At 36.0% G+C, this 26,143-nt stretch overlaps 1 protein-coding gene across 1 annotated transcript in view; it reads right to left on the bottom strand.

Annotated features, from left to right (window-relative positions):
• Window positions 1–26,143, bottom strand: part of ZNF407 (zinc finger protein 407) — a 472,024-nt gene that overhangs the window by 274,646 nt on the left and 171,235 nt on the right. Inside the window, exon 4 of the mRNA XM_003827299.4 lies at window positions 12,573–12,647. Coding sequence (XP_003827347.3) covers window positions 12,573–12,647 — 75 coding nt within the window. The remainder of the gene's footprint in view (window positions 1–12,572; window positions 12,648–26,143) is intronic.

Genomic DNA, 26,143 nt, shown 5'->3' with positions numbered 1-26,143 from the left:
GAGGCTTCGGAGAGAAAGTTCTCTCGACTCAATGTCACACCTGGCAGTTGGCAACTTTCTATCAAAAAGTCTCCATTTCCTAAGACAGTGCTAATCAACATTTCTTTCTCAGACGGCGGGAGCTTGATGAAGCCCTGGTTAACAGGTGAGGGGCAAGTCAGCTGCCTGAAAGCCTGGTGGTAGCTCTCCCTCCTGAGAGACACCCCATTTGAGAAGACTTGCTCTCATCTACAAAGAACACGTGCTGACTCATGGCCTTCTCCTCTAAGAAGGTCTTTCCTCCCAGGAAAATACTTTCCGACAACACGGTCAGTTGATGTTCCCTCTTCTGCCAACTGCAAGTTACAGAAAGAAAAATACTTCCTAAAATAAAATGTCCAAACCCAACTCTTCTCATCATATTAATGAGTTGAATAGCTGCTCAAGTTATTTCACCACTGTTATTTCAGATAAAATCTTACAATAAACAGTAATAATTTTCTAACAAATTACATTTTTGCTGAAAGTCACACTTTACATTCATAACATCCAACAAGAGAACCATCTTTCAACATTCAACAAACTTTTCTCCTTTACTGAATGGGGTAGTTTTTGTACTAAAGGACTAAATAAAAATTTCAGAAATCACTTTTTCTTTGTTTACACATCAAGCATATGGTGTGGATCTTATGAATGTGGGAAATCATGATCACGCCTCAAGACACAAAACTACCTTATTTATTCATTTAGTAATAAACACTTGTGAATTTAACACCAAACCTGAAAACTAGAAATATTACACTCCAGACATTGATTTATGCCAAACTTGTATTTCTAGCTAACAATGATTATATCCAAAATATTTGTTATTATTTATCTTCACCAACTCCAGCAGTTGGATTCTTTTGACAAAACTGTTTTGTTTTTAATCACTTCTTCAGATATTCTAGAAACATACAACGAGTAAAGAAAAATAAACAATACTGAGATCCACGTTCTGGGTTCTCTCACTAGTTAAGAGCTCTGTCACAGTGGTCTCTGAACACGCCCAATTCAAAATACTTTACAGAAATTTAAGTTGCATGTCTTAGGAATCGACAATGTTATGGATGTTAAATCTACAAAAGTCAATAGCAAATAAATAAGAGAGGAGAGCTGCATATATAAAAGATATTTTCTTTAATCTGATGAAGTGCCGCATAGATTCTGTGAGACGTGGAGAAACTGCTCCACAATTGACGTGTCTTTGTGACCCTCTTCCAGCTTCAACCAGAGCAGCCTGGCTTTTATTGATTTCACACAGTTATGTTCCACGTAAGTTTTAAAATTGTTTTTCGTTTCAGCTAAAGGAAAAAGAGTTAATGCTAAGAAAACCAACAATAAAGAAATTAGTTTGAAAATAAAGAAGAATATTTTCATATTCTATCTTTTGAACACATTGAAACTTTGAAATATGTTCATATATTGTCATTATTATAAGTATTAATTTTAAAAATAAGCATTGGGGTCACGCCATTAATTAAAATTTCTCCTAATGTTCGATATTTTATTATCATAATAACAATATAATTTTTTAAAAGGCAAAGGCATAAATTTTAGAAGACTTGTTATCCAGAAATAAGTCTGCCACTATCTAGTTGCCAAAAATATATGGCATAACCATATTGCATAATCATAAATAAGAAAAGAGAAAAGGCATTCTAAACACTATAATGCACAGTGACAATGAAAGGAGAAATTATTGTCTTAATTAACTTCAAAGAAAATTTGGGTCTAATTTAAATAAAAACTTTCATCTACATGTTCTGCTGAATCTGCTGTTTCCCACAATCCTTTGCTCCATGTGATTAGCATGAAAAAAACGAAGCAAAGATTATTTAGACCTTCACAACTAAAAAGCTCTTGAATGTTTTTTTAAAAAATTAGTATCTTTAAAATGATAAAATTCCATACATAAACAGTATGATTGTTTTTGTATTTTAGAACTGTAAACCCACATCAGTTTCACCAAAATCTGCCAACCAAGGAGGGGAAATGTTGTCCGCAGCGTCACAGGCGACATTCATTCAAAGTACAATGAACTTGAGGGTGACTCGGTAAGTGGCAGTGCCATATAAAGTTCCATAAAACTATGTGAGGTGCAATACTACTGGGACTGTGTGTCATAAATTAGACCAGCTGAGTAAAAGTCCATCATGAAAAAGAAAACTCTCAATGAAGATTTTAGTATCCTAAATCTAGCAGTACTTACTGAGTGTGAATCCCCTTCTTCAAAGCCCAGACAGGAAAGAGAAGCTGAGACCAGCCCTCAAGAAATTAACCATCTAGTCTGGAGACAGGATAAATGCCTTTTTAAAAGGAAGGCAAAATAGAATGGTGCTAAATCAGCATTCTAAGTGGTAAGATGTGACTATTTTGAATGGAATCTAGGGAAGGCATCACAGAATAAGTGAGAAAAAATCTGACCCTTGAAAATAAAGTAGACACTGACCCTGGCCTAGAAGACAGGGAGCCATGGCTTTCTGTATGGCAGTGAGTGAAAACACTGACAGCATCGATAAATTCATGTCAGCTTCACCAAAAGCTGATACATTTCACCAAGGTGAGATTGCTTCTCATCTCACCTTGACCAGCCTTCTTCCACGATAGGCTTACTGCCCAATGCTATGTCTAAGAAATCATTATTCACAAAACAATAAAAAACTGGATTAAATTAAATCTCAATGGAAAGGGTTATTTCCCTGAAAAGCAGATCTTTATACTGACATCATATACTAGAAGCATTTCTATATAAAATTAGTTTGACTCATATGAAATTAACAATATTTGACTGTTTTTAGCTTAGTAAATGTCAAGTTCATATGATTCAACCTGAGGAGGTAGCAGTATCTTAAAAGTATCAAAGAGTGCCTTAATGTTCTTGAAAGGACTAACGGAAATGACAGTCAGACATCTTGTAGAACCTGAGGATGACCACAAGATCAAGATGTCTCAAACGGGATTATCAATCATCTGCTTGTTTTCTCCTATGAGTACTAAGTGTGAGAAAACACCAGTGTTAACAGAGGTTCTCTTTGTTCTAAGCTCACAACAGATCAATCATGCAAGTGGCCCTAAGACCAAGAATTGGGGGAAACCCTGTTTAGAAATAACCTATGTAAACACTTCCTGTGTCCTATCATAGCGCCGTAGCATAATGAAATAAAAATATCTTCTTTCTCATAAAAATGATCAAATTGCTTTGATGCAACTTGACAAAAATTACTTCAGATAGATTCTCTTTCCTGAAAATTCCTCACAAAAAATTTTAATTCGGACTTTTATAAGCAACTACCAAGACATCATAAAGAACTGCTCACAAAAAGTCAGTACTGTATAATGAAACTGTATCCAAGCTGGTAATTAGGCATAATTGAAGACTACAGTGAACATATAGGCTTTTGTTCTCTTTAATTCTGGCAATGACTGGGAGTTAAAGATAAGAGCTTAAAGCATATTTTAGTCAGAGTCCAGCTGTATAAGCCCCAGTGTTCTAAAAGTAATTTAAGTGAAATAAAAGAAAGAATGGCCAAAAATATTCTAGATGCCAGCTGAAGAAAAACACCTAAATTCTTAAAAACTTAAAAACAGCAGATATTCTTATACCCCAAATCTGAGTCTACTATCAGACTAAATGGTAGTAGAAAAGAAAAATCCTTTAAAAATTAATTTGTCACAGCAGACAACAATGTATTATACACACAAGGGCAACTGGAAGCTTCACACTACAAAAGTTATAGTTCAGTATCTCTACAGAATTCGGTTTTATCTTATTTCTATATAAGAGGCAAGAGAATGAAATAATTGTCATTTTAGTAAAGATTATAAGAGTACTAACCATATATCTCTGGTGTAATAACTCACTGAACTGGTACTGAATAACATAGTTATAATGCATGTAGTATTATTACAGTCTTTTGGTTTCTTTCTGGGGAGATGGAAGGAATAAGATAAAGGTAGTTCTAATCTAAACATATATTAACATGTATATTACCTTTTATTCTCTAATGTTCCATAGGAATGTGATGAAAAAGAAGACCAATTAGAGATACACTAAACAAGAAAAGGACTCACAGAAGACAGTGGCCAGGGCATCAGACTGGGACTTGAAATAAAGACATGATTTAGACTGGCAACCAGGAGAGGTGGGACATTATATGAGTGTATTGGAGAATAGGTAGAACAAAAGTACAGAGGAAAAAAAAAAAAAAACCAGATACAAAGATAAGGGAAAGATTTTAACAAAATAAAACAGGATTAAAAAGGTTATTTGCAGGCTGGTCTGCAATATGAACTTGAACAGAAAGAAACTAAATTAGTGACTGGGGAAGAGAAGAGACCAGGTAGTAAACCAGGAAAAAGGAGGTGGAATTCCAGGACGAATGCCACAGAAACACTGCGAATCCACCAGCCCAGGCTCTTTCCCTGGGCTCTGCACTGCACGCTGTCAGAGTTACAGTTCCAAGGAGTTCTCAACTTCGCTGGCTTTCTATTACAGATAGAGGAAAAGACGACTGGCACAGCAGCCACGGCCTGTTCAGCTGGATTCCAACCCAGTTCCCAGGTTCATCCTGATATGCCCATATTCTCCTCTCCACTACATCCCCTTCCGCCAATGAAATACGCTCACTGGTGACCATTTCCTGAAACAACACACACAACTCTGGGATCTTAGTTCTCTACCTTAGACCACTCTCCCCAACCCTGTGTGCAAGGCCACTGAGCTCAAGGCACACCGGAACAAAACACACCAAGCTCTCCCACACCTCTCAGGGAACCTGGAATGTGCTCTCTGCTGGAACTGCTCTAACCACCTATCAAACACAACAAGGCCCTTCGAGAGGGACTTTCCTAACCACTCATCCTAAAGTAGCACCTCTCCCAAACACTCCCTGGAATAGCATCCTCAATCTTATACCTACGAAAATTATCATTTATGTATGTCTTGCCTCTCTATCCTCACCTGTGACATCAACCCGAAGATTCAAGTCCATGAGAACAGAGGCTGTGTCATCTTCAAACACTATAGATCACCTAAGTCTTCGAACATAGTAGTCAATGTTTATTGAGAGAATAAATAGGTGAAGAAATAAGACGCCCTATTATCACCCATCTGCACAAAACCCCTTAAGCAGGAATAACAGTTCTATTTGTCACATATTATAAATAACTATATAATAATCAGTATTTCCTAAAGAATAAAAAATATATAATATTCAAGTTTATTAATAAAATATTTATTTTATTGATATTTTATATTTATTTTATAAATAAAATAATACTCAGGATACACAGAAACTTCCTAGATTAAAATTGAGGAATGAATCTTAGAAGCAATAAGAAACAAAATCTATTTTCTGTGACATATACTACTAACACTTAAAAACTCACTACCTCTAGCATGATAATTTCTACTAAAGTAGTAAACTGTGGTGGTGTTTTTTTTTTTTTTCAAGATAACCAAGATGTACTAAAAGAAACAGTATTTTTTATACAGCTAGAGAGCAAGGACTCCTGGTATAAAAGGAAAGGAATCCTTCCCTTTCCTTTCCTTGGGAGTACTTGTTAACTGGGTCTGCTCAGCAAACTTTAGAAGCAAGCGTGTTTTTAAATAAATAAGTCTGAGAAGTAAAAAGCACCACTGGAGCACTACACAGAAGTGCACAGCAGTTTCCTACAACAGAGCAAGCACAATTAAAATATGCCTAATCGCAGGGATGCACAATGCTCAATACAACGCCCCCAAAACCAAATGGCTAAAGATATATGCACTTCCAGAAAAATATTGGTTTTACTCAAAAACAATTTCTATTGCAAAACTGCCCTTGAATTACATGAGCTTTGATTTATGGGAGGTTTTTAAAATATATTGCTGACATAAAATGGGACTTCCCCATAAGGAAAAAATAAATAAAACTGGAAATAACAGTAGTAAATAAAATGCATGCCTTTAAGGCTACCCTGCGGACTAGAGATGGATCACAATTTTGGCCATGAGCTTCCCAGCAGTAAACATAAAGAGGAAAACTCAATCATATACATGATCTGCTAGTATCAAAGGCTAACCAAGTGTTAGAGACAAGTACAACTTTCTCTGGAGTAAAGACCAGAGAGAAATAATTCTTCTGAGTCTTAAAAGAAAGATGTATTTCCATGAACAGCATCCTAAACACTACCTTCACAATAAACATGTAACTTTTATGAGGTTACTTCTTAAAACAGTCTTAAATTTAAGTCATTGTCATAACTGTGTGCTAAATGAGCGGAGTCAATTTACGAAAGGAAGAAAACGAAACAAGTCAGTGAAGAAAAGCAGTTCTCTAGCAACGGAAATAACTGAAAGCTAAAACTGAAAGGACATTAAGAAATGAATAGAAGAAAGAAGGAATCGTGACATCAAAGTAAATTATCTGACAAATACATGGAATCCAGATATTTGATGTCGCATTTGATGATGTAACTGATGCAGGAGTACCGTTGACATTGCTTCCTAAGAGCTGAGGAACCCAACCAAGAGAGAAGCTTGAAGAGAGGGCTCTCCACCCCACAAAGGAGCCATAAGTATCTGCCTGCAATCCTGAGATTCTGCAGCACAGATGCTGACTTTTGTTAACTTTCATCTGCAAAACTTATGAAACAGAAGTTAGAAAATATTATTGTTAGTAATAACACATTGCTGACGAAGCAACCATAGATCATCTACATTACCCAAAGAATTACCCATAGAATTTAGAAATACTTCCAAATCCCAGCAAGATAACTTTGGTGGAATATGAGGGCGTATCTCCTATCTCCACATGTGCCTTAGTAAATTGTTGGTTTATTAGCAAATACAGTATAAGAGAAATTTTCTAAAATAAACACTTCGGCTTTACATGAATTGATATGACTTCTAGCTGTCTTTCCATGCAGAACAAATTGATCTAGCAGGACTATCACACTATTAAATCTTACTTTTACAGCTGGGCATGGTGGCTCACACCTGTAATCCCTGCACTTTGGGTGGCCGAGGCAGGTGGATCACCTGAGGTAAGGAGTTCCAGACCAGCCTGGCCAACATGATGAAACCCCGTCTCTACTAAAAACAAAAAAAGTGAGCCGGGTGTGGTGGCGGGTGCATGTAATCCCAATTACTCAGTAACCTGAGGCAGGAGAATTGCTTGAACCCGGGAGGCGGAGGTCACAGTGAGCCGAGATCACACCACTGCACTCCAGCCTGGGCAACAAGAGAGAAACTCCATCTCCAAAAAAAAAAACAAAAAAACAAAAAAAACCCTACTTTTTAACATTAAAACCAGGTCATATGATCATAGATACTATTTATATTTAACTGTTTACAGGTTAAAAGATGGAAAAAATGAAAAAAACAAAAAGAGTTTGCAGCTCATGCAAAAGCAGTACGTCATCGAAATATAACCCCCTTCCCCATGCAACAAAATAAGCAACCCAGAATGGAAAGAACTGACATGTTTTCCTCCACTTTAGCCCAACAGAATTATTTCTTGTTTAAATATTTTCTAAGGTGGAGAGAAGCCCATAAACACTTTATTTTTCCTAAATTGGCCATCATGGGGAAAAAAAAAGAAAAAGAAAAAATATTGCTAACTATGGACAAAAAAGAAGAAATAAGGGAAAGACTAATAAGTAGTGGGTAAAGGGGAGAGCCTGAAGCCTGGACACAGAGGTGACTGAAAAGTTTCACAAAAAATATTCCAGAAGGAGCCCATGAAGAATATATCAGACAGAAGAAACTATCACAACACATCCATTAGAATAAATCACCCTCTTCAATGATAAAATGGATAACAGTATTTACTTTATAGAAACTCACTATGGAGGAATAGAGGAAAACTGTTTTCCCTTTAATAAAATGAAATATATGCAACAAGAACAACTTAGAAGTTATTTCTTTAAAGTGGAAAACAGTGACAACTGTGACGTCGGAGGTCAGTCATATATGATGAATAGAATATCTTCTAATAAGAAAAAATTTAATCTGTTCCCCAATAAGTTCCTCAGGGTTTCTATAAACGCATGGCTTTTCTCATATAACATCATCTAAGCTTGTAAACAACCCTGTGAAGCATCAGTCACAACTGCGCACATCATGTGTGCCATGTGAGTGACATCGTGTGTGCCATGTGACATGTGTGCCGCATGTGTGTGCCATGTGAGTGATGTGTGCGTGCCATGTGAGTGACGTGTGTGCCATGTGGGCCATGTGCATGCCATGTGAGTGACATGTGCATGCCATGTACATGCTGTGTGTGCCATGTGGGTGACATGTGTGTGCCATGTGAGTGACATGTGCATGCCAGGTGCATGCGCTTTTCCACGGATGCTGCTGTTTCAGATATTTTCATGTTTCATAAAAAAAAGGTGACACTCCTGTTTAAACTTGAAAAATAACAATGATGCTTTTATGCCACTTCAACTTATAAATATGCAAGTTTTTGAGAAAATAGAGAAAAAGGAGAGAAAAGAGTCTCCAAAAGACCCACACAATGCCATGTCCTATTATACTGGCTTCAAATAAATTAGAATAAGCATCAGGGCTCTGAGACATCTCTCCGCAATTACATTAGGTGGGGTAAAGATTTGACTCATCAATAAGATCAATGGTGCTGCTAAGAGAAAGACAGCTAACCCCATATCCCAAATGTCTCATAAAAGGGGAGAGGCCAGCACAAATTTCAGGGCTCAGTAATCTGGAGGACCCCAGAGGAAATCTTAGCCTGAGCAAAACTACTAAGAAGCCCTGAGCCAAATCCAGTAGCCTGAACACACCCAACAGCTATGCTAACAAAAATGCACTGAGGGTAAGAAACTTCACAGACTCCGACAAAAATGGCTGCACTGGAAGAAATATGTAAGGTTTTGATCTGAATATTCACCAGTAAAAACACAAGTACTTTTCCTGGGTTATGAAATTATTTAATGCTTATACTTTATGATACACGCATCTAATTTAAAATTCTTCTTTGGCAGTTTTCTGAGTTTATCAGCCTTCTTGAGACGCTGCCAGTGCAGATATGTCCTGACAGCATCTCTGACACCACAAAAGCAATGGATCAGATGCAAAACTCTACACGAATCATTTCCCTGTCCTCCTATTTACACAGTCATTCAAAACCCAGCTGATTTCCAGCACTGAACGACGAATATCATCCACTTCCATTGTAATTGCACCTGGCTTTCACAGAAGATATACTCAGTATGGCTGTTCCAATTGTGATAATTGTAGATAAGCTCGTTTTCTAGATTACTATTAGTCAATTCAAAGAGTCATAAAGATGCTTTGGCTTACTTATACCACAAAGAGAATTACTCATTTAAAATAGCGAATACTTTCAAATGAACTTGCAAGTTAACTGGAGTTTATTATTTTAGAATGTGAATTGAATGTGGTTATATGTAATTGTTTGAATTTAAGTGTGTAGGATTTCAGAAATACTGTAGGATACTGCACTAAAATAATTTAATGCAGATGTAGGAACAAAAAAGTATAATCTTACACAAGCCATCACCTCAGGTGTTCACAGAGTCTCAAAGAAAATATTTGAAATAATTTAGTTTTCTGTTTCTAATGATAGCCATGCTGACAAAATTTATTGGATCATCAAACTTTATAGTACAAGTATATGGATTTATTTTTAATAAATTATAATTTTTGCATATATCAGTCAAAGCACAAGGCCTAAATACTTGCAAACAAAATGCATTATTAATTTAATTGTCACAGCCTATTTAGTTAACTTCTATTACTATTTGCTATAATATGCAATGCATTAGAATGGAGAATCAAATTAAAAACATTTTTTAAAACTGATTATACTGTCCTGGAGAAATTAAAATACAGCAAGCTTGCAAAAGTATAACCAAGGCTTTAACGTTTTAAATAGGTAAGAAAAATATTTAACTTAATTTAGAGAACAGTTATGCCCAGACTGATGGTTCAGCATACTGACGAAGGGTTTGCTTCCTAAAACCACTAGAAGGAAGGGAGGAAGGTGAAATGGAAACAAGGAGACTGGCATTTCTGCTTCTAGATTATACCATTGAAATCTTGGTTTGCTCTAGCTACAGGTGTCTACTGGAAAATTATACTGCTGCTGGGGTCCTGGCATTCCTGTGTAGTATTTCTCTGTAACAGGAGAGAGTGCCATATAAGCAGACGTCAAAAACAAGAAGTCCTCTCAAAGAATTTTTAAAAGGAAAAACAATTCAATCAAAGGCGTTTGGTTTAGAAGAATGTTGCTGCTTGGAGTACTTAAAAGGTACTGATCCAGAAGGTGGGTGTGCTTTCCCACTTGCAATTTTCTTGATGTTAGGACAAAAACAGTGTCAATATCTGAGAAGAGCTTACCATGTGTCAGAGGGGAGAAATTCAATCTTTCTCCTGCCTCAGTTTTAATCTCCCTTTATGTATTCAGGACAGAAATAAATATTAAAGAAAAGAAAAAGTATCCTAGAATGTAACGAAAAGGGTAAATGAAAAAAAAAACAGTAAATTTTTGATTCTCAAATTCGTAATATATAGAGTATGTCTAGCATTTTAAGGTGTTTAATACATGAACATATATACATACATGCACATATATGGGGAGATCAACTTTTCCCTGTGAAACAATATGAACAATTCTTCAACTTTTAAAAAAATTTCTAAGTAAAAACCAAAATGATATAGTTAAATTAAAAATATATACTATTTAAAAGTACAGTTGGGAAATATTTTCTTCTTACTACTTACACAATCTCGACTGTTTTCATTCAAATTTATTTTGAAATCAGAGACAGAAAAGTAACAGTTCCATCATTTATTATTTATGAGATATTGAATAAATTATTATTGTATTTTCTAGGCTCAGTCCTTAGATCTATAAAACTGGAATAATGTACTGCTAATAAGGTCAAAGAAGGACTGAGACAATGCATGTGAAAGCAATGAAAACATAGCAATTACAAATATGTTCTGTTTCTACATACTTAAACAACACTTATGAAACACAACTTTGACATGTCGCAAATTATTCTTTTAAAAATATAGTATAGTATGCTTTTAAATTTCAAGAATAATGCATCTCTGACACATTCAATGCATGTACTTTTGCTGCAATTATTAAATACAATGTTACAAAGAAAGACAGGGGAAATAGGCCGGGCACGGTCGCTCAAGCCTATAATCCCAGCACTTTGGGATCACGAGATCAGGAGATTGAGACCATCCTGGCCAACACAGTGAAACCCCGTCTCTACTAAAAATACAAAAAAATTAGCCGGATGTGGTGGCGGGTGCCTATAGTCCCAGATACTTGGGAGGCTGAGGCAGGAGAATGGTGTGAATCCGAGAGGTGGAGCTTGCAGTGAGCTAACATATGCCACTGCACTCCAGCCTGGGCGACAGAGGAAGACTCCATCTCAAATGAAGGGGAGAACGGGGAGAAAGGGGAGAACGGGGAGAACAGGAAGAAAGAAAAGAGAAGAGAAGAGGAGGGGAGGGGAGGGGAGCGGAGGGGAGGAAATCAAACATACGGGTGCAAAGGAGACATCCCAAGATCCCAAAATTTTGACTCAGTAGCAGTCTATGCCCATACTACAATACTAAAGAAAACAATATGCCTGACAGAAAAGTCAACTTAAATTCCCATGAACAGAGAAAATACTGCTAAGAGCATTTTAATTTTTAAAAAGACTATTAAACATTTACAAATATGACTGAAGACCTCAGGCTTCAGAGTAACAGGAAAAATTGCATCACTAGTGACTTTTGAAAACAGTATTAAAAAAAAAACTAAAGTTTCTGAGAGTATCTGTAGAATTTTGGATCCTACCTTGGAGAATCTGAGGGAAGCTGAAAATCTATCCTGACTTTAAGGAAAGTACTAATGCTCACACCAGTTTTGAGTGAGCTACACATTTTAAAGATTTAAAATATCAGAAGTAGCCATGTTCACCTGGTAGCTGACACTGCTACATTTCAGTTCACCTAATATAATTAAGTCTATGCGATGAAGCTAATTATGATACAGAAGCAAGAAAAAAGAAAACCTGGCAGTTGATGACATAATAATTGTAGTGTTATTTTTCATGACATGGCAACTGTAGTATTATTTGGGGGATGACACAAGATGTATTTCTTGTTAATATCAGCAATCTTTAAGTCTAGACTAAGAATTCAAAACTGTTATTTTAAAACCTCAAAATAAGAATATATAATAAAACAAAGTTGAGTTTTACATATTTGTTTTATCACACTCGAATGCATTTTCAGAAGGTAATTCCCTCCAATTTAATTCTTCTAGTATTTCAAGGTTGTTTCACAAATTCAAAGTCCTCCAAATGCTTTCAACTACTTCTAGACTCAAGTTTTAATTAAAATATGTTAAATTTTTGTGAAACGATGGCATAAAATATGATATTTGACAAAAGAGTACCACAAATAGAAACATGATTACCTGATGTGAAAAAAAATTCTAGAAGTCATGTCATTAAATAAAGCCTAAAATAAAAATCAAATTGTATTTTTAAATGAAAAAAAAAAGAATGAAAATTACCTTTCTTTTGGGGTGCCAACTCCATGCTTGCCTAGTAGATGAGTATTTAAGTGCTTCTTCATTACAAAAGCAACCCTAAAAAATAAACAAAAGTAATTATAAAACTAAAACTTGACTCTCCGCTAGAAATCTGTACAAAGAGAACTTAAGAATAATATATATATGCAAACATAGCATAAAAAGTGTATTACAGTGGCACTCTGGCTACACCAAAGCTTGCATACAGATTAAATACACTGTAGGACTTCAAAAGAAGTCTACATCTAAATTGACTGGTTCAGTTTTGACTTGGATACACTAACAGTGAGCAAAAGAGCACAATGATTGTAGTTCTTCCATCCCTGTCTTCACTTCCAGTTGGTAAGAAAGATGAAGTAATACCTCAGCATAACATGCACAGCCCCTAGGTCATCGCACACTTCAATCATGAAATGAGTTTGAGAAAATGTCATTTTATTAAATATTTAAAGGACCGTAAAAGAGAAAAAGAATAGCTTTCATGGAGCTTCCTTAAAAACATGGTAATAACTTGAAGAGAGGTTTTTAAAAATAATACAAATGTTTACTGTATCTATAGCACAAAAAATTATATTGAAGTACCTAGATATCAATAACAAAAACAAACAAAAAGTATTACCTGACATACTATCTTATTTTATACACAAATCAGCTTACTTAATTCAATTTTGTTGACATAAATATGAAATGGACAGGAATCAGCAGTACATGAATGCCATTCTACCCCTGAACACAGTGCAGTATCAATTTAATTACGTAATGCGATTATTTAAAACAACTTAGATCAGAAACATTCAGAAGCATCAAAACTAAAACGGCTCTCTGGATAAGCAGAAAAAAAATTTACTGTTGTAACTTTCAGTGTAAAAGGGCTTGCAAACATTTTTGTTAATTATGTATTACAGCTGTCCTTCATAAAGTTAATTACTAATAGCTGAAAGGCAACAGAATCTATTTGCATATGTACATGAAAGACATGACATATGCAAAAATATGATTTTAATTAGCATTCTATGATATGAAAGGCTACAAATCAAATTGGCGTGTTATAAGATTCTCCACATTAAACACTGAATTCATCTGGACATGTTTGCACAAATGAGCCACATAAGACTGTAAAGTACTGTATCCTTGCAGAAAAGACTTGTGACAAAAGCCAAAAGCAAAACAACTTCTAAAAACATGCTTCTTTTCTTTTCATGTCTAAATGTCTAATTTATTTTGTTTAATTTCATATAATATTACAGAATCTCAGGTTTAAGACCAAATGACCATGACTTCTTTATTCAAATAATGCACTTATATACACTGAAAATAACAATCATTCTACTTAAATATTAGGTAATAACAACTATGGACAATACACACTTTACAACTATAAATAACTGGTACCAACATCAATCACTAAAATGAAATTATCACATAAAAAAACTGTGATAATATTAAATGCTGAGCAAAAAAAAAGTACAAAAATTCTGTATTTGTTTCTGCTTGGTTTTGACAAAATAACATTTTTCATTTCCTTAAAAAAGAACACAGTCATAATAAATGAATTTAAGTCATAACTTCCCTACTGTCCTCCATTGTCTATAATTAAAAAAACATAAAGCTAATAGCAAAGAGCAAAGGTTAAAAACCCAAAGCTGCAAAGCACAGCTTATTTACACGACCAAGTATAAATTAAGAGATGGGAACTTAGAATCCACAGTGCAGTTTTTAATAGAAAACAAAATTATTAATTAAAATACTTAGGTTTTAAGAATTGAAGCAAAAATATTACATGGCACAGGGAAACAAACTAGAGGAAATAGGGAGAAAAAGCTTTTGCCTAATACAATGTCCTAACGTGTTGAGTGTCTCTAGTGCTGAATATTTAGTGAAATAATAATTTTTATTATCATGGAGAAAAATGGAAAAAGTTTTAATACTATAACACAGCTCAATTGTGTTCAAATGCAAAATATTTATTCAACCAACACTGGACTTAAAAGAAGTACTAATTCTTTAAATTTGGCTTAAAGTACAAATAATGTAAAAGCCTCAAAATCATCCTCAGTTAAAAAAATATATAAGCTGACCGGGCGCGGTGACTCACGCCTGTAATCCCAGCACTCTGGGAGGCTGAGGCCGGCGGATCACAAGGTCGGGAGATTGAGACCATCCTGGCTAACACAGTGAAACCCCATCTCTACTAAAAATACAAAAATTAGCCGGGCGTGGTGGCGGGCGCCTGTAGTCCCAGCTGCTGGGGAGGTTGAGGCAGGAGAATGGTGTGAACCCAGGAGGCGGAGCTTGCAGTGAGCCGAGATTGCGCCACTGCACTCCAGCCTGGACGACAGAGCGAGCCTCCGTCTCAAAAAAAAAAAAAAAAAAAAAAAAAAAAAAAAAAAAATATATATATATATATATATATATATATATGCCAAGCATGACTAGCATTAAATTACTGACCCATATGGACATAATATTGACAGCCATATGTGGTTACTGAAGGTAGGCTACTCCACACTAACACTGTAACATTATTGTTTTAACATTTTTAACGTAACTTTTAAAAATATATATACATAATCTATATATCACCAGAAATACAACAAAAATGATGGCAAATCTGAAAGCTAGCCAATTGGCATGCCTTGCTCCCAATAAATCCTCATTCTTTCACACCTTCAGTCCCTGTCTCATCACGTTTACTGATCACTTACTATGTGCTAGCTGTGAGGGGGTCCTGCACCTATGACGAAAACACAGACCGTTCAAGTCATGCCTTCCCGGAGCATTCTCGACAACCCGCTGCTTATCAACAGGATGCAGTGACACTAAGCTTGACTAGCCACTCCTCTGTGGACAGTGCTAGTCATTCACACATGCATTTAATTTACATATTTATTAAGGATCTACTATTATGCAAGCAACAGTTCTAGGCAGCTGTGATGCACAGGTGACTAAAACAAATAAAAGTCCCTGCCCTCAAAAAATGTACAACCTAGTGAGAGACACAGACAACAAGGAAAAAAAAAAACAGTAAAATATGTATCATATTAAGCAGTGTCAAGTGGTAGGAGAATAAATTAGAGAACAAGGATCTTACAATGTCAGCAAGGGGTTGCAATTCCACATTTGGGTGGCTCAGGAGTGAGACCTATGAGTAAAGAGGATGAAGGCACGGGGCCTGCCAAGGAATAAGGACCAGCAACCTCTGCTCAGCAGGAGAGAGCACAACCACAGACCTCTGAAGGCAGAGTCTCAATTCATTCTCACAGATGTGATGTGGGAGCATAAACCTGGGGGCTGGTAAGTGAGGAGCAGGACAGTCCCATCCAGGGAGGATAGAAAAAAGAGGGCGGGTGAGAATAGCAACACTGAAGGCCATGACAGCCTCAGCTTTTATTCTGAGTGGGAAGAAAAGCCATCTCAGGCATCTGAACAGAGGAGTGACTTGTCCAACTTACTTTTGCTTTTGTTTTTATTTTTTTTAAATAGCTCACTGTAATTTCAAAATCCGAGGTTCAAGGGATCCTCACACCTTAGCTTTCCCAGTAGCTGGGACTGAAGCCATGCGCCACCGGGCCTGGCTATTTAAAATTTTTTTGTAGAGACAGGGGTCTCACTATGTTGCCCAAGTTGGTCTCAAACTCCAGGGCTCAAGGAATCCTCCTGCCTAGAAGTCCCAAAGTCCTGGGATTACAGGTGTGAGCCACCACACCTAGCCTCAGCTTCCATTTCAATAGCACTCCTGTCTGCTCTGTTTTGAGTGAATGAGAGAGAGAGAGAGCACGATCGATCAACAGTCTCTTGGAATAATCCAGGCAAAGATGATAGTGACCTGGACAAAGGCTAGCAGTGAAGACGTGGTCAGATTTGGGATATATATTTGTAATCAGAGCTAACCAAATTTCTATATGGATTGGATATAGAGTCTGAAAGAGAAATCAAAGAAATGATCCATTTTTGGCTTAAGAGAAATTGAGCTGTTTTGAAGGAGATCAGTCTGGGACATGCTCATGAGGAAGCCTACTGAACATCCAAGAGCCCGTGGAACAGGAGGCCAACTCTACTGCTTGAGGCCAAGATACATGCTAGAACTGCTCTTGCTCAAGTCATCCATTTGCAAGCATCTAATCATCTGAAGGAACACCTTTAAATAAAAAATAATACTGTTTTTAAAATATTGATTGACTTACAAATATCCGTAAATGCCTGACACAGTACAACTTAAAATTTGTTTTGGTGTAAAAACAGCAATGCAGTAGTAATGCCTACATTCCAGTTTAAAAAAAAAAATCTTATTTTAACAATATTTCAAAATAAATTCTTGTACACTACATACCATATAATAAAGACCTATTTCTTCAGTCCTTTAGGTTTTATCACTATAAAATTATTTCAATTTGAGAGTCATGGGAGATGATCTAACTCATCTATTAAAGCACATACAGCTCAGCTGACCCTTGCACAACACGAGTCTGAACTGCACAAGTCCACTTCTGCTACGATTTTCTCCCACCTCTGCCACCCTTGACACAGTAAGGCCAACCTCTCCCTCCTACTCCTCAGCCCACTTAATGCGACGATCAAAAGGATGAAGTCCTTTATCATGAGCCACTGCCACTTAAAGAATACTAAATATACACATTTTCTTCCCTATGATTATCTTAATAACGTTTTCTCTAACTTATTTTATTGTAAGGATACAGCATATAATACATATACAGAATGTGTTCATCTGCGGTTCATGTTATTGGTAAGGCTTCTGATCGACAATAGGCTGTTAGTAGTTACGTTTTTGAGGAGTCAAAACTTATACTTGGATTTTTTACTGCATGGGGGTTTGGCTGTGTTTCTCTTGTGCCAAACAGTTTCCTATGGATGACTGTTCTTCAGATGACAACAGAAATGTTACCAAAAAGTAGGGGTGGGGGAATTTTCAAATAAGTTTGGATAACACTAGGTTTAAAAAGTGAAGTTCTGTAGACTTCTCAGTCATGTGTGTGCTGATTAGCACAGTGAAATGGAAAGAAATAGAAGATCTGCATAGTATTTTCTAATCTTACCGGACCACTAAATATTTCTGTCATAGAAAACATCTACTAGAACTGTGCCTTCAAGAAACAATTTAGAAAATGCTTACAGTACTTAGTCAGGGCTTCTACAACAAAATACCTGAGACTGGATAAGTTATAAAGAACAGACATTTATTGCTTACAGTTCTGGAGGCTGGAAGGTCCAAGATCAACGTGCCAGGAGATTCAGTGTGTAATGAAGGCCTGTTCCCCTTAGGGCGTCTTCTATGTGTCCACACAAGGCAGAAGGGGCAAACAGGTTCCCTTAAGCCTTTCTTATAAGGACACTAATCCCATTCATGAAGGCTCTGCCCTCCCAAAATCAGCTCCCAAATGCTCCAACTAATTAATACTATTGCACTGGGGATTAGATATTGATATGGTTTGCTTCTGCGTTCCTGCCCGAAGCTCAGGCTGAATTGCAATCCGCAATGTTAAAGGTGGGGCCTGGTGGGTGGTGATTGGTCATGGAGGCAGATTTCTAACGAGCAGTTTAGCGTCAGCCTCTTGGTACCGTAGAGAGTTCGCAAGATCTGGTGGTTTAAAAGTGTGTAAAACGTCCGCCCTCTCTCTCTCTTGCTCCTGCTCCAGCCATGTGAGACATGTCACCCCACTTTAACTTTCTGCCATGACTGTAAGTTCCTGGAGGCCTCCCTGGAAGCCAAGCAGCTGCCAGGACGATGCCTCCTCTACAGGCTGCAGAACCATGAGCCAATTAAACCTCCTTTCTTTATAAATTACTCAGCGTCAGGTATTTCTTTATAGCCATGCGAGAACAGCCTAATACAGGTATCAACATGGGAATTTTGGAGGGACACAAGCATTCAGAGCATGGTGAAGTTGCTGTCGAGTATGAGGACTGGTTTCAAACTTCTGATTCACACAACTATAAGAAAATAGATTTGTGGGAACTGACAAATATGTGAGAAACTATCTGATAATGTCTACTCAGATTACCACATACTGCACTTGCAGTTGACATCATCAGAATTTGATTACAAAGTACTGATTCAGTCCAAGAAACAGTCACGAATAATTTAAATAAACATTGTATGGCTAGCTATGTAACACAGTTGAACTATGATCTAAACATTGTATCCAGCTTACAGTTGTGTCACGATACTCTCACAAATACTGTTCCGACCTGAGCAGCAAAAGATGGGTGTGAAGGGTGGAGTGGAATAGACAATACTGACATGGGACAAAATAGGTAAAGAAAAACTAATAATAATCCAAGTAGAAACCTTCCAGCGACAATCCTAGCAGGTAGAAAGGATAAATAATTATTTTACAAAGTTTTGATAAACAACTTCATATCTAATTTTATGTTGAAGGTTTATCCTTTTATCTATCACACTTTTATTTTTTAATTGTGAACTGTTCTTTTTCTTAGCTTCTTTCTTGAAAAAAGTTAAGACTTGGAAAAGTTGAAAAGACAATACATGAAATACTTGTACCCTCTCCAAACCGGCTCACCACTAACGTTTTGGGACGCCTGCTTCCTTGCTCTCTCTCACTAAGAATGTATTAATATGTATTTTTTCTTTATTTTAGGTCATCTTAAAGTAAGTTACTGAGATGATACTTTTCCCCTAAAACTTCAGCACACAACTCCAAAGAAAGACATTTTTCTACCCATTGTGGATCAAGATCACACTCAAGAAAATACTGACTCAGTAATATCTACTACACAGTCTATAAGACACACTCACTGTGTTTCGTCACGTCTCCTTCATCTCCTTTCATCTACAACTACCCTCGTTTTCTTTATTTGTATAGTGACAAAAACTCTGAGTAACCTAACTTATAATAATGTCCCACATATGGTATGTCTGATTGTTTCCTCATGATTTGATTCAGTTTAAACATTTTTGGCAAGAACATCACCTATGAATGTTGGGTACTTCCAATTACATAGTATCAGGATAAAAGTAACGTCAGGTTCACATTCCATTATGCTAAACTTGACTATTTGTTTAAGGTAGTAATCTCGAAATTTCTTCAATATAAATACTTACTTGCCATTTGTAATTAAGTAATCTGTAGGTGATATTTTGATATTGTGTGAGTATCCTGTTCACTAACAACCTTCTCCCAATGGCATAGGCACCCATTAATGAATCTTGCCTAACTCGATTATTCTGAAGGCTACAAAATACCAATGTTCTATCATTCCTTCTATTTTAGTTAGCTAGCATTCTTTGATAGAGAGACTTAACCATTTTCCCCAATCTTTTTGTGACATACTCTCTCACCCTCACTTTCTTTCTAAAGCACTTTATCTGGACTTTTGGATTTTATACCATATTTTATAATCTATTACCATAATTATGTCTTGTAATTCTCAAGTTTTCCCAAAATTGGCCAGTGGAAACTCTTTAAAGTTGGCTACTATGTTTATTTGACATCACTTCTCTTACTGTTGGGTTCTTCCTTATTTTCTAGTACAACCAGCCTTCCAGGCCCAACAATCACTGTTCATGCTCCAGACCTGCAATCAGTCCTGGTTTCTTATAGTAGGTAATGGTGTTTATAAAGCAAGACCTGGGTGCTAACTCTGATCACTGCTACTGGAGTATCATGGAGTCTAAGCCCTTTCCATCCACAAAGCTAGGAAATAAATGAATATACAGACAAACACATACATTGTGGGCACACAAGGAAATATACACAGAGGATTTCAACTGTAATGGCCACGTTTGGTAAATGAGTGCTCACTGCAACAATCAGTATATCTTTTCGTTATTCTAAAATGTGTTATAATAAATTTTCAGGTGGTACAAAATACATTACTGTAAATGAATCACATTTTAGCTTTTGCAGGACAGCATTCTATTCAAACAATTATTCTCATAAAACTTTAGTGTAAAGGTGTTACTTACTACTTCTTTAAGCTCTCTAGTAACTTGGCTTCCACTGATAGTTCCAAACCACTTCTGATCACTTCCTCTTTCATACTATTGTCAATTTCTTCTTTAAGCTCTCTAATAACTTGGCTTCTACTGATAGTTCCAAACCACTTCTGATCACTTCCTCTTTGATACTATTGTCAATTTCTTCTTTAAGCTCTCTAGTAACTTGGCTTCCACCGATAGTTCCAAACCACTTCTGATCACTTCCTCTTTCATACTATTGTCAATTTCTTCTTTAAGCTAATAACTTGGCTTCTACTGATAGTTCCAAACCACTTCTGATCACTTCCTCTTTGATACTATTGTCAATTTCTTCTTTAAGCTCTCTAGTAACTTGGCTTCTACTGATAGTTCCAAACCACTTCTGATCACTTCCTCTTTCATACTATTGTCAATTTCTTCTTTAAGCTCTCTAATAACTTGGCTTCTACTGATAGTTCCAAACCACTTCTGATCACTTCCTCTTTCATACTATTGTCAATTCTCATTCCTCATCTTATCCTCTAAGGGTGATATATTTGTTCATATACATTCATATTTCAAAGGTATAATTTATTTCCTGGGCTTCAAGCATAACCTCCTTGTGGATGACACTAAAATATTTATTTCCACCCATGGCCTTTCCAGGATATTTTTTCTTGTCTGCACTGACAATACTGTAAAGCACGTCCAACATTCAGTCATGATTGTTCCACGCTAATGATCTCCTGCAGAATTTCTGAATTCTATCAATTGTACCACCTTCCCGATTTAGTAATCTTATACTCATGTTCATACATCATCAATTGTTTCTTCATAATTTTTTGCTACCAAGACTTTTCTTTTTCCATTTTAAATGAACTAGTTCAAACCATTATGTCTGAGTACCACAGCTACAAGGCACTCTCCTATACAATTCACTCCACATACCCCCATGACACACCTTCCTATAAATATGTTCACGTCATGCCTCAGCTCAAAAACCTGTTATAATTCCCTTCTGAACTGGATAAGCACTAAATCTTAAGCAAACAAATAATAGTCTTCAACAGTCATTCAGAATCAGGTATTCTAACTGCTGAAATATGCACTCCAAAAATAATATGAAATAAAAGATAAAAAGCTACAATCCAACTGAAAAGAGAAAGCAACCTAAAAGTTCAATAGCATTGGCACAATCATGGTATAATATTATGCATCAACTGAAAATATAGAAAGCTGCTCATGATAGCTTAGATTTTAAAAGGACAAAAAATACTACATACAACAAATCCTATGTGTGTTTATTCTTGTATTCTGACATATACATGAACAAATATATACATGAAAAGAAGCCAACATCAACCAAATTCACTCTGACATGGGATTTAGATTTAGATGATTTATAGGGTTGTTTTTCTATAAGTAAAATCTGTAATTTAAAAAAGCAACAAATAATACATTGCTTATAGTTACAGATGTATAGTTTATACAACAGTTTTATATGTCTCCTCAATGGCTATCCAAGAGTGTATGAGCATGCAGTTTGGGCATAATCAGATCACCCTGAAAGAGGAGGAAAGTGGGGCTCAGACAAGATAAGTGACTTTGACTTTTTCAAGAAAATGGGGCAAAGAAGCTGAAAATGCAAAAGTAGAATTCATGCCTGGTGACCTTTATACAGAAGTCTCTCCACCACTCCATACTTCCTGCCTAATGAAAGATTATAGCCTCATAGAAAGTAAGAAAAATGAAACTACTACTGAAATAAAACTGTTCAAAAATAAAACCACTACATTACTTTCCTAAATGAATGTGAATTATCCAAGCTAATGAATGACAAATCTAGTAATTGATATAAGCATAGATTTTTTTTTTAAGATTTGCTGGGATTAAGTATACACAATATTTTTAAAAGAAAATACTTATATGATGAAGAGAAAAACTAAAAATTAATGACCTATGAAACAAGTCAGACAAAATACCATACAGTTATCAAGAATAATTATGCTTAAAAATAAAGATGATCATTTCTTAAAGAACAGCCAATTGAGATAGATTGCACCAGTTTTATTATAAACAAAATCAAAATAAATATATTTTATTTTTAAGGTGTCAGAAACCTGGGGCATACTATAATTTGTTGTTAACATGTAAAATATGTTAGATAATATAAAATAAAACTGAAATTAATTATTAAAGACTTCATTTTTATAACATATAAGATGAAATACATTATCTAACATCCTAAATATGTTTGTAAGCAGGTTCACATTATATTGTTTAATCAAGACTTCAGGAAAGAATTTTTCTCACCTACTTCTCTTACCTATTAATGAGCATGTTAAATAAACAATACAGAAAAACCTGCAGTTCAAAGGTATTCAAATCTGTCAGAAATTTACCTTACAAACAAAGGGGGAAAACTGTGATTATATGAAATTTGTTTACTCCAAAATTCATAAGTTAACAGGTGTTACATAACATTTAATAATTATATTTCTCAAACTCTTACCAAATCATTGATAGGCCAAAATAATTATCTTTATTTCTCAAATATATTCTGACACAATTCCCTTGAATGTTATACTGCTTTTGGTTTTAATTACCATACAGAACCCACCATTTTCACATGTGAAATGTACCCTTGTAATTTTATATCAAGCAACTTGTTTCAAATACAAATTACCAACATTCTAAAATTTAAAATATCTGAAAATTCTTTATAATTATTATTTTCCTGGATGACTCTGCTGGTCCTTGAAAATAAATGCTATTATATTTAATGAAAATCTCTATGAAGAGACAAAAGTTAGAATTTTTTGCTTATTCATAAGAAATAAACTTTTCTTAAATTTCACACCTCTCCTGAGAATAGGCATTCTGCATACAGAAAAACTGCAGTAACCTTTTAGATATTATAAAATGCTAGCTACAACACACATAAATGTTCAAGAATCTGAGAGCTTATGTGATAAACATATACACACCCCACACACACATGCATACAAACACACACGTACCCACAATTTCCCGGGGCAAATGAAGATATTCAGCAAGGTTGTACTGCTTTATTTCAAGGGTCAATTCCATTGCCACTTAATGAGGGTCCATATGAAGATTTAACTATTCTAAGAACTGTAAATAATATTATACTTCAAGACATTAAGAGTACATTGTAGACTTCCAAATATTAACCAGGTTCTTAATAATAAAAGCATTAAGGTTATTTTATTCTTGTTTTTTTTTTTTGTTGGAAAAGAGGGAGACTGCCAAGCTCTGGGTTGTTCTGTAGCTTTTGTTTGTTTTTTGAGGTTTTCTTGAGAGAAAGGTTGGTTATTTTTTTGAGACAGGGACTCCCTCTGTTACCCAGGCTGACTACAGTGGCACAATCATGGCTCAATGCAGCCTTCACCTTCCAGACTCAAGCGATTCTCCCACTTCAGCCTCCCAAGTAGCTAATACTACAGGTGAGCATACCACACCCAGCTAATTTTTATTTTTTGTAGAGGCAGGGTCTTGCTATGTTGTCCAAGCTGGTCTCAAACTACTAGACTCAACTGATCCTCCCAATTCAGACTCCCAAACTGCTGGGATTACAGGCATAAGCCACCATTCCCAGCTTCCAAGTTTTGTTGTATGCTTCATGTGAACCAACTTATCTAACCCTCACCACATCTCATTTTCCAGATGAAAAACCTGAGGTGCATATCCATTAAGCCCCCAAAGACTGCAAGCTCCTAAGTGGCAGAGTCAGAATGTGCCCCAGGCTGTCTCCTCAAAGCCCACAGACCACACTCACCCCTCAACTGTCCTGTGTCTCTCCCTCTTATAAACTTCAGTCAGGTATAGGCCTGGTTTCAGATGTCTGCTGCATTATTTTTCAATTACAAAGTTATTTTCCAACAACTAAGTAAATCAATGATGAAAGTGTATATTATTTTTGAGTTTGAGACACAGATAGTAGAAGTTCAGTGAAAAATGCTCCAGTCTAGAGTTGAAAACCCGCATCTAGTCTAGGCGCTTGCATCCCACAGGCAAAAACCTGCATCTAGTCTAGGCCAACATGGCCTTGGTTAAGTTAAACATGACATGTGAGACGAAATGAGATCATTAATGTCTGAATTGTTTTAAAAAATACAATGAATTTTGTAAACAACTGTATTAGTGATAAACTATAAAATGGGAATTGCCATGACCAATTGAAATCTCCAGCAGGGGAATCAAAAACAAACTCTGTGAGACATGTTTATGAATGGTTATCATGTACAAAGACAGTATGAGCCAAAGAGGTACTTATCATAAGAGATACTCATTGGAAACTTTCAAAAACAGCTCTGTAAAGAACCCTTTGCCTAGAGCTACCTCAACTCTTCTGAAGGAGGTAAAACATTGGTGGGGCCTTCTGCTAATGTAAGATAGTAACCTGAGAATGCAAAGTGCTAACACAGTCAACAGGAATTAAAATACATACACAGATGTGCTTGGTATATGAAATCATTTGACAGTAGGCCATAAAAGAATATCACTGAGGGTCAGGGCAAAGCCTGATGTCAAAGAAACTTGGGCTGAATCTGGGCCTACCCTATGACTGGATAAGGACATTATCTCTCTTCCCTAGGGTTGCTATGAAGATTAAATGAGATGAGGTAAGGCGAAGACTTACTGTAGTGCCCAGCACAGTAAGCCCTCTGGAATTGTTAGCCCACTGCAATGATGATGATAATGATGACAATGACGAAGATGACCATGACTAAGAAGAGGACCCCAAAGACAAGAGGAAGGATGGCACACAGAACACACACTGTAGCACTGCACTGGCTGACAGGACTCTATAAATATCATTTTCATCCTTCCAGGATAAAAGAGGGCCATGCAAATATTAAAAATAAATAGTGATGAAATTTAGCATATTAGTGAGAGAACACTATGGCCAAAGAGGGTAATAACTGTTTAATGCGGATTATTGAAGATAAAACCACAACTGTAGTAGATACACATTACGGTATTACTAGCCTCAACTTATAAATGAGAAAATTGAGGCCTACTGGAATATAACAACAGTGTAAGAAAAATCTATCTACCTATATACAGTATATAGAAGTCTAGAGTAAAATTCCTAGGTATTTCAAGAAATTCAGTAAGTCTCAAAGAATGATTGCTATTAATAAATTAAGACTTTTCCTATCCAAGCATATAATTCTGATATTGTCCTTATTGATTAAATGTGCAGGAGCTAAAACACATGAGGGTGTTCCTGTCAAGGAACAAAACACCAATCAATAAATCCACCAAAAAAGGGATTTCCACATTTACATGTAATTTGTCTTCAAATTTCTTCCCTGATATTTTATGTAAATTGACACTACGATCACATGTAATGCAGCAGACGTCAATGAGTCAATGAAAACCAACCCGTTTCCAATCTTGTCTAAGAGGGATCTAGGAATAGCTGAGCCTAAACTGACCAGCACTCCATACTTGACTGAACATCAGGGAGAAATGTTCTTGGGTAATCAAGGAGCTTGCAGCCGAGATGTGCCAACCTGTCCAACAGCTCTACTTCCAAGACTAGTGCAAGGACTCTGGCTTAAGGGTAATTTTAAAAAATAAGACTTCT

Source organism: Pan paniscus, chromosome 17, assembly GCF_029289425.2.
Source record: "Pan paniscus chromosome 17, NHGRI_mPanPan1-v2.0_pri, whole genome shotgun sequence".
NCBI classification, from domain to species: Eukaryota; Metazoa; Chordata; class Mammalia; order Primates; family Hominidae; genus Pan; species Pan paniscus.
Note: the sequence above shows the minus strand (reverse complement) of the source record. Positions and strands in the feature narration are given on the sequence as shown.